The 10,000-nt window shown below is 42.0% G+C and overlaps 1 protein-coding gene across 2 annotated transcripts in view; it reads left to right on the top strand.

The window, feature by feature from the left end:
- evlb (Enah/Vasp-like b) overlaps nt 1-10,000 on the top strand; it is a 39,181-nt gene that overhangs the window by 8,632 nt on the left and 20,549 nt on the right. For both annotated transcript variants that reach the window (XM_084090552.1, XM_084090551.1), the window contains exon 2: nt 9,496-9,664. In XM_084090552.1, coding sequence (XP_083946678.1) covers nt 9,496-9,664 — 169 coding nt within the window. The remainder of the gene's footprint in view (nt 1-9,495; nt 9,665-10,000) is intronic.

Below are 10,000 nucleotides of genomic sequence, written 5' to 3'. Positions count from 1 at the left end.
GTCGGTTTAGGGTCAGGGGTCGGGTTAGGCACTTAGTTGTGATGGGTAAGGTTAGGCTAAGCGGCTAGAGATTGCATTGTGTCAGTGAATGTCCTCATAAAGATAGACGTACAAGAATGTGTGTGTGTGTGTGTGTGTGTGTGGACGGAATTATTGTTGTGTAATCAGATTTGACGTGTGTGATGTCCAGCAGATATTGAGTGTGTTTGGCACCGAGATTTTCACACAGAAATCACGGTAACACTTTACAATTACATTAATGTATTAACTAACATGAACTAACCATGAGCAATACATTTGTTGCAGTGTTTATTAATCTTTGTCAATGTTAGTTAATACAAATCCAGCTGTTTGTTCATGTTAGTTCACAGTGCATTAACTAATGTTAACAAATACAACCTTTGATTTTAATAATGTATTTGTAAATGTTGAAATTAATATTAACTAAGATTAATAAATGCTGTAAAAGTATTGTTCATTCTCAGTTCATGTTCACTAATGAACCTTACTGTAAAGTGTTACTGAAATCACTAATGAATGGCAAGAAACTCTGAATTAAACACTAAAGACTGAAATAGTATTTAATTGCAAAGCGTACAGCAAACTTTCGAAAAATCTAATTTTTACAGTGCGCTTGTCATATGATGTATAATGTGTTATCAATAAGTGTAACCAACGTTAAAATGCATTACAATATTTACTATTACTACTAATGAGGTTCTGAATACAGTAGATGAGGATCAGCGATGAATACAGTAGATGAGGATCAGCGATGAATACAGTAGATGAGGATCAGCGATGAGGTTCTGAATACAGTAGATGAGGATCAGCGATGAATACAGTAGATGAGGATCAGCGATGAGGTTCTGAATACAGTAGATGAGGATCGGCGATGAGGTTCTGAATACAGTAGATGCGGATCAGCGATGGGGTTCTGAATACAGTAGATGAGGATCAGCGATGAGGTTCTGAATACAGTAGATGAGGATCAGCGATGAATACAGTAGATGAGGATCAGCGATGAGGTTCTGAATACAGTAGATGAGGATCGGCGATGAGGTTCTGAATACAGTAGATGAGGATCAGCGATGAATACAGTAGATGAGGATCAGCGATGAGGTTCTGAATACAGTAGATGAGGATCGGCGATGAGGTTCTGAATACAGTAGATGAGGATCAGCGATGAGGTTCTGAATACAGTAGATGAGGATCGGCGATGAGGTTCTGAATACAGTAGATGAGGATCAGCGATGGGGTTCTGAATACAGTAGATGAGGATCAGCGATGGGGTTCTGAATACAGTAGATGAGGATCAGCGATGAGGTTCTGAATACAGTAGATGAGGATCAGCGATGAGGTTCTGAATACAGTAGATGAGGATCGGCGATGAGGTTCTGAATACAGTAGATGAGGATCAGCGATGGGGTTCTGAATACAGTAGATGAGGATCAGCGATGAGGTTCTGAATACAGTAGATGAGGATCAGCGATGAGGTTCTGAATACAGTAGATGAGGATCAGCGATGAATACAGTAGATGAGGATCAGCGATGAGGTTCTGAATACAGTAGATGAGGATCAGCGATGGGGTTCTGAATACAGTAGATGAGGATCAGCGATGAGGTTCTGAATACAGTAGATGAGGATCAGCGATGAGGTTCTGAATACAGTAGATGAGGATCAGCGATGGGGTTCTGAATACAGTAGATGAGGATCAGCGATGAGGTTCTGAATACAGTAGATGAGGATCAGCGATGAGGTTCTGAATACAGTAGATGAGGATCAGCGATGAATACAGTAGATGAGGATCAGCGATGAGGTTCTGAATACAGTAGATGAGGATCAGCGATGAATACAGTAGATGAGGATCAGCGATGAGGTTCTGAATACAGTAGATGAGGATCAGCGATGGGGTTCTGAATACAGTAGATGAGGATCGGCGATGGGGTTCTGAATACAGTAGATGAGGATCAGCGATGAGGTTCTGAATACAGTAGATGAGGATCAGCGATGAGGTTCTGAATACAGTAGATGAGGATCAGCGATGGGGTTCTGAATACAGTAGATGAGGATCAGCGATGAGGTTCTGAATACAGTAGATGAGGATCGGCGATGAGGTTCTGAATACAGTAGATGAGGATCGGCGATGAGGTTCTGAATACAGTAGATGAGGATCGGCGATGAGGTTCTGAATACAGTAGATGAGGATCAGCGATGAGGTTCTGAATACAGTAGATGAGGATCAGCGATGAATACAGTAGATGAGGATCAGCGATGAGGTTCTGAATACAGTAGATGAGGATCGGCGATGAGGTTCTGAATACAGTAGATGAGGATCGGCGATGAGGTTCTGAATACAGTAGATGAGGATCAGCGATGAGGTTCTGAATACAGTAGATGAGGATCAGCGATGAGGTTCTGAATACAGTAGATGAGGATCGGCGATGGGGTTCTGAATACAGTAGATGAGGATCGGCGATGGGGTTCTGAATACAGTAGATGAGGATCGGCGATGAGGTTCTGAATACAGTAGATGAGGATCGGCGATGAGGTTCTGAATACAGTAGATGAGGATCGGCGATGGGGTTCTGAATACAGTAGATGAGGATCAGCGATGGGGTTCTGAATACAGTAGATGAGGATCGGCGATGAGGTTCTGAATACAGTAGATGAGGATCGGCGATGAGGTTCTGAATACAGTAGATGAGGATCGGCGATGGGGTTCTGAATACAGTAGATGAGGATCGGCGATGGGGTTCTGAATACAGTAGATGAGGATCGGCGATGGGGTTCTGAATACAGTAGATGAGGATCGGCGATGGGGTTCTGAATACAGTAGATGAGGATCGGCGATGAGGTTCTGAATACAGTAGATGAGGATCAGCGATGAGGTTCTGAATACAGTAGATGAGGATCAGCGATGGGGTTCTGAATACAGTAGATGAGGATCAGCGATGGGGTTCTGAATACAGTAGATGAGGATCAGCGATGAGGTTCTGAATACAGTAGATGAGGATCAGCGATGGGGTTCTGAATACAGTAGATGAGGATCGGCGATGAGGTTCTGAATACAGTAGATGAGGATCAGCGATGGGGTTCTGAATACAGTAGATGAGGATCAGCGATGAGGTTCTGAATACAGTAGATGAGGATCGGCGATGGGGTTCTGAATACAGTAGATGAGGATCAGCGATGAGGTTCTGAATACAGTAGATGAGGATCGGCGATGAGGTTCTGAATACAGTAGATGAGGATCAGCGATGAGGTTCTGAATACAGTAGATGAGGATCAGCGATGAGGTTCTGAATACAGTAGATGAGGATCAGCGATGAATACAGTAGATGAGGATCAGCGATGGGGTTCTGAATACAGTAGATGAGGATCGGCGATGGGGTTCTGAATACAGTAGATGAGGATCAGCGATGAGGTTCTGAATACAGTAGATGAGGATCAGCGATGGGGTTCTGAATACAGTAGATGAGGATCAGCGATGAATACAGTAGATGCGGATCAGCGATGAATACAGTAGATGCGGATCGGCGATGAGGTTCTGAATACAGTAGATGAGGATCGGCGATGAGGTTCTGAATACAGTAGATGAGGATCGGCGATGAGGTTCTGAATACAGTAGATGCGGATCGGCGATGAGGTTCTGAATACAGTAGATGCGGATCAGCGATGAGGTTCTGAATACAGTAGATGAGGATCGGCGATGAGGTTCTGAATACAGTAGATGCGGATCGGCGATGGGGTTCTGAATACAGTAGATGAGGATCAGCGATGAGGTTCTGAATACAGTAGATGCGGATCAGCGATGAGGTTCTGATGCTCCGCCACACTGGAAGAATAGAGTGTTTTCATGCCGTAATGTGTGGCTCGTTTTGTGATGAATGAAAGAGGCAGCGATGCTTGAACTGCATCCCAAAGGCTTCTGTTACCGTGGAGACGTGCGGCTTCTCAGCATCCCATAGTCACACTAGCCAGGGCGCCATGGCAACCACGGAATCCTCTGATACACTGTGACAGACAGAGGAAGCGTAATGTGTCAGTGTGGCGCTTCTCTGTGATAGCAGTGTGGAGAGTCACTGGAGAATCGAGTCGAGTCTCCTTCATTTATACAGCGCTTTAACAATATAGACCGTTTCAAAGCAGCTTTACAGTGATAACAGGAGATTACAGTAACAGATTGTTTAGGCTTTACAGCAGCTCTAGAATAAAGTTATTGTCCAGATAAAGTTAGTTTTGATTGATTCACTTCCATTGTAAAGATCATTAGTTATTAACTTAGGGGCCGCTAACACACACAACAACAGTGCCTGTGGCTCGAGAACGCAAACCTTGAAAAAAAAGTTTATCTCTGTGTAAACTTAAAAAAAACGTGAATATGTGGAAACGCACACCGTTCTCACAGAAAACAGAAACTTAAGTGTGTTCTGGACGTTCATTCACACATCAGTGTCCGGCTCGATCAGTGTCCGGCTCGATCAGTGCGTCTCAGATTAGTTTGCAGATTCTCAGTAAAAACACCTCGAGGCAAAGCCGTCTTTCCCACGATCCGCTCTAGTCTTTTCATTTTCCTGGAGATTTTCTGTCTGGCGTCGCATCAGTCTCACTTTATTACTGGGTGCTTTTAATATTTCTCATTCTGCAGTGCAGTTTATGGCTAATTCTCACAATCATACAGTCAAACCAACATGTTTTCAGACATCTTCAAGATTTCTCACATTATCACAGTTTATTCACTATAGTTTAGAAAAGGGTGATAAATATGAGCAGAACTCAGAGTTATGAACTCAGTGGATATTTGACTGGTTTTGTCCGTCCTTCTGTTAGACTGTCTCACACATGAATTATGTTGAATATCTGTCAGCTGTTAAATTTAACTACACAATTAGATAATACCAGTTTAGCTCAACCAATCACCAAGCAATGCTTCATGTTGTTCAGTCTGTGTGTAAAAAGAGCATTAGCAATTAAAGACAAAACACACTTCAGCAAAACATGATCAGCTCAAAGTGTCCGAATCATTTTTGCTCCCAAATGTTTATTAATGTCACTGGTAGTCACTGTATGAAGAATATTTGGGTGTAATATGTCACAGTTTACTTTATTCTGCTCTCCTCACTTACAGAAATGAACTATAGTGTCCTGATCATACTAGTGAAACAATATCAAAAATTATATCTGGTGTCTGAATTTTTGGTTTGACTGTATGAAGAAGAATAAACTCAAAATAATATACTGTTTCTTAATGTATTAAAAGTGTATTATGACCCGATTCTAGTGCTAGACAGCAGACGCATGTTATTTGATATAAAGCCGCCACACGGGTATTAAATCATATCCCGTTTAGGTTTATCCTGAGAGATTATAACAAGAGCTTAGTTTATTTTATCTGATGGAGAATAAATGAGACTCAATCCTGCAACAGAACACAGAAAACCAGGTCTAGACACAAGTTCTGGATTCTGTGGTGAGGATTCAGTCGAGCTGTATTTCTGTTATACAGTACAGATCGATTCAAAGCAGAATCAATGATGCAAACTTCATCAAATATGAGATGCGTTCACTGAATCTTACAGGAAGAGTTCAAACATGTATGAAATATTCATTAATTTATGCTGTTTACAGTACACTCTGAAAAATGCTGGGTTGTTTCAACCCAAATTTGGGTCAAATATGGACAAATCCAGCCGTTGGGTTAAAAATGTAATTAAAAAATGTACCCCAACGTTTGATAGAGTGTATCTGAATTGTAAATCTTGGTATGAAACAGAATTTTCTCTAGTATTTTCTTCTCTATTGTGAGTGAAACGCTTCTGGAACGAGAACAGATGTGGGCGGGGCTTGATTGTGTCTGTGGGGAATTGATTGGACGGTTGGATGGTTGTCGTTTGCTATTGGCTGATCTCATGTGAGTGACAGGTTGCCCCGCCCACATCATCAGAGAAGAGAAAAGATGCTGAAGAGGAACTTATTCTCGTTCAACATGAATTTTAAACTATAATAAATGATTCATAATAAATGCTGCAATATTCCAAAGAAAAACATGAATTGTCCATTTTGATGCTGACTTTAAAGAGGCAGTGCATCTTCTCTTCCTCAGCCGTTCTTTATTTAGGCCGGAGGACTGTTCCAGTCCAGTTGTGCTGTCAGCGCATTAGTGTGTGTCAGCGGCTCCTTCACACACATCACACTCTTTCTGCTCCACACCCAAGCGCTTGTGCTTCTTGTGTAACGCGCCGCACTGGCTCAGTGACTGAGTGTGTCAGAACTGCTTCCTCTGGCTGTAGTCGAGCGTCTCTGACTCTCAGACGCTTTAATCTCAGGCCTCGATGCTCATGTTTTCAGCAGCTTGCGATTCGTCTCGGAGCGTCGGTGGCTCTTACTGATCAGATGTGGGGAAAAAGCAAGACTTTTAGTCTCTTAGTAGACTCTTTCATTTCATTAGATTTGTGATTGTGTGTGTGTAACGTGTTGCATGATCTGTGATGTCATCAGACGTTGTTGTCATGGTAACGGGTCACATGTGGTTTGACTCGGGTATTTTAGACATAATGAAGAATGAGACACTAATGAGCCCTCGTTTATATAGCCTGTGTTATTATAATATCACTGAGACTAATGAATAAATAGGTAATAGGTTATATTATATACTATTATATGTAATAAAACAAGAATCAACATCAGCTTGGCTTTAGATGGCGAGAACTGAGTGATCTGAAACTGTGTTTTATTGAACAGATAAACTCATATTTATCTCTCTAACAGAGTTACTGTACAGCATTATCTACTGTGAACATCAGTCATTACGGTTGTTGTGCTGGAGTTTATTGTCAAGGAAGTATCGTGTGATTAATGTGTAAAACTACAGTAACGTCTTCAGCTTGAGATCCTTTCACCTGAACTGGTTATGTCTTTTAAAGTGTTAGTTCACCCAACAATTAAAACTCTGTCATTAATTACTCATGTCGTTCCAAGCCTGTAAGACTTTCGTTCATCTTCGGAACACAAATGAAGAGACTTTTGATGAAATCTGAGAGCTTTCTGTCCCTCTATATACGGCTACGCAACTACAACTTCGACGCTTCAAAATCATCATAAAGAGATCATAAACCTAATCCATATGAAATGAGTTTAGTCCAAATTCTGAAGAGACTCGATCGCTTTAAATGACAAACAGATTCAATTTAGGCTTTTATTCACATATAAACATTGATCAGCGAACATAAACAGAAGATCAACCGAACCTGTTTGACGCGTGAGAAAAAACCTGATTTGTTCAGGAGAACGAGCCTCATATACAGTAAAGTGTCATGTATTCCTGTGATCAAAGCTGATTTTCAGCATCATTACTCGCTTGAGCTTCCGTTTACCACAACTGATGTGTGAGTTGGTGAATATTTATATGTGTCACGGAACACACTTGGGAAACAGAGAGATCCATGAACAGTATTTTTAATATCAGGGCAATCCAACTCATAGTCGTCCATGCAAGGGTCAAAATCCATCATCCAGTCCAAATACAAAAGAAACAAACAAGAACAGACCAGAAACGCAGAACAGAAGTGTTGTGGCATATAATAACGACTCCGTGACAAACACTAAAACAGACAGGCTTATATACACAGGGAAATGACAATGCTAATGGGGAATAGGCTGAGTGCAATGAGGAAACAAGGATCGTGGGGAATGTAGTTCAGAATGTGACAGACACCGTGGGGAAGGAGGACATCTAGTGGTGACCCAGGGAACACAAACCAGACACTGACAATATGTGATAAAATCCAAAATTCAGTCTGTGTATAAAGTGATTGTGTCTCTTCAGAAAATGTTTACTAAACTCTTTAATTCATATGGATTAGTTTTACAATCTCTTTACAACCTTTTTTAAGCATCGAAGTTTCAGTTGCGTAGCACAACCACAACTTCTGCAAAATGGCCAAAAAGTTATATAGTTTACCTTTAAGAGATCAAGCTGAACTAAATGAAGATGAGAAATGTTGCCTTGGCCAGTACATTAATTATTTTTATTTATTTATTTATTTATTCATTTTCAGTTAACATTTATTTTATTTGAGGTAACAGATTATTTTTTAATTGTGGCGTGCGTAACACGTGTCCTGTGACATCAGTGTCAGGCCGACTGAATAACCCATGAGGAGCGGCACCGACAGAGGCTTCATCACTGCAACACTCACACTCTTCCTCAGCGCTTCTGTCCAAACACTCTCACATTTCTAAATATTCTTCAATAAAGATACATTTGAGTGAGTGGGTGTGCGCATGTTTGTGTGTGTGTGTGTGTGTGAGTGTGTGTGTGTGTGTGTGTGAACTGAACGTCTCCAGCCGGCGGCGCGGGTATAATTTTAGCAGCGCTGCACAGATGTGCTCGTGTTCCTCGTGTTCCTGGTGTTCAGTGCTGATCTCACTCTCTGTCTCTCTGTGACTTCAGTCTCATGCTCTGGCTTTAAAGGTGACATTATCCCCATTTCACAAGATGTAATATCAATTTCAGCTCAAATTCCTCCCAGATAATTTATTATAGCTTGTCAAATTTGCCCCTTTTTGGGTGTGAGCAAAAACTGTCTGTTTGTGTGTGTCCCTTTAAATGCAAATGAGCTTTAGCTCCGCCTCCGTTCAGAAGAGGGCGGAGTCTTTACACGAGCTTCAGGAACTCCGGCAATAACAGAACAGGCCAATCTCACTCATCCAGAATCCCAGAATCACCAGGAGCGAGTGCAGCCTTACGGAGAGACTCAGGAAGAGCTTCTGGATGTTAGTGGAGACATTTCTGTAGTTGTTGTGGAGTTACACTGATCATCTCATCATCATGTTGAACTTCTCCACAAGTGTCCACAGATGCAGTGCAAACTGGCGGGTCCGTGTGTGTAAACGTGCAGATTAAGGGCCGGTAATATCACAATAAGATCCTCTTCATGCGTCAGAAGGGAGAGATTTTTAGACATGCTTGCAGAGAAAGGCTCACCAGAACACAGTTACTGGGTTTCACTTTTCATGTTTTCTGTGTTGGTAGAAGCACCGGATTAAAGCACTGACACACGGAGAAAGGCAGAGCAGAGCGGGGCAAGTTGTCACACATGTCTGTATTTCAGTGACATGAGTTTGGGTTCAGTATTAATCACGTGTGTTTGTTTTTCTCCAGCAGTGATTGTGTGTAACAGCCCTGCATCCGGATTATTTTTTTTTTGCTGATTTACAAATAAAAACCTAATATTACCTAATTTGCAGATGCTGAGATAAAAAATATATAAAAAAGAACTTTTCTTTTTTTTTTCACAAAATGTTTTTTGTAATTATATAGATATTATATAGATATATCTGCTTTAATGCACTGATCAAAACATGTGTTTTGATGCTGGTTGTTGTTGATTATCCGAGCGGCGGGTTGATGGAGTGACTCTAACGAGGACATTGACTGGTAATTGACTGACCCGTTGTGTGTGTGTGTGTGTGTGTGTGTGTGTGTGTTTCAGCGAGCAGAGCATCTGTCAGGCCCGCGCCTCCGTCATGGTCTACGACGACACCAGCAAAAAATGGGTGCCGATCAAACCGGGTCAGCAGGGCTTCAGTCGAATCAACATCTACCACAACACAACCAACAACACCTTCCGTGTGGTGGGCGTCAAACTGCAGGACCAGCAGGTGCACTCACACACACTCACACACACACACACACACACACACACTCACCTCACACACACACACCTCACACACACACACCTTACACACACACACACACACACACACACACACCTCACACACACACACACACACACACACACACCTCACACACACACACCTTACACACACACACACACACACACACACACACACACACACACACACACACACACACCTCACACACACACACACACACACACACACACACCTCTCACACACACACACACACACCACACACACCACACACCTCACACACACACACACACCTCTCACACACACACACACCTCACACACACA

Source organism: Abramis brama (genome assembly GCF_963993115.1).
Source record: "Abramis brama genome assembly, chromosome: 18".
Classification (NCBI taxonomy): Eukaryota; Metazoa; Chordata; class Actinopteri; order Cypriniformes; family Leuciscidae; genus Abramis; species Abramis brama.
This window is presented reverse-complemented; position numbering and strand designations above follow the sequence as displayed.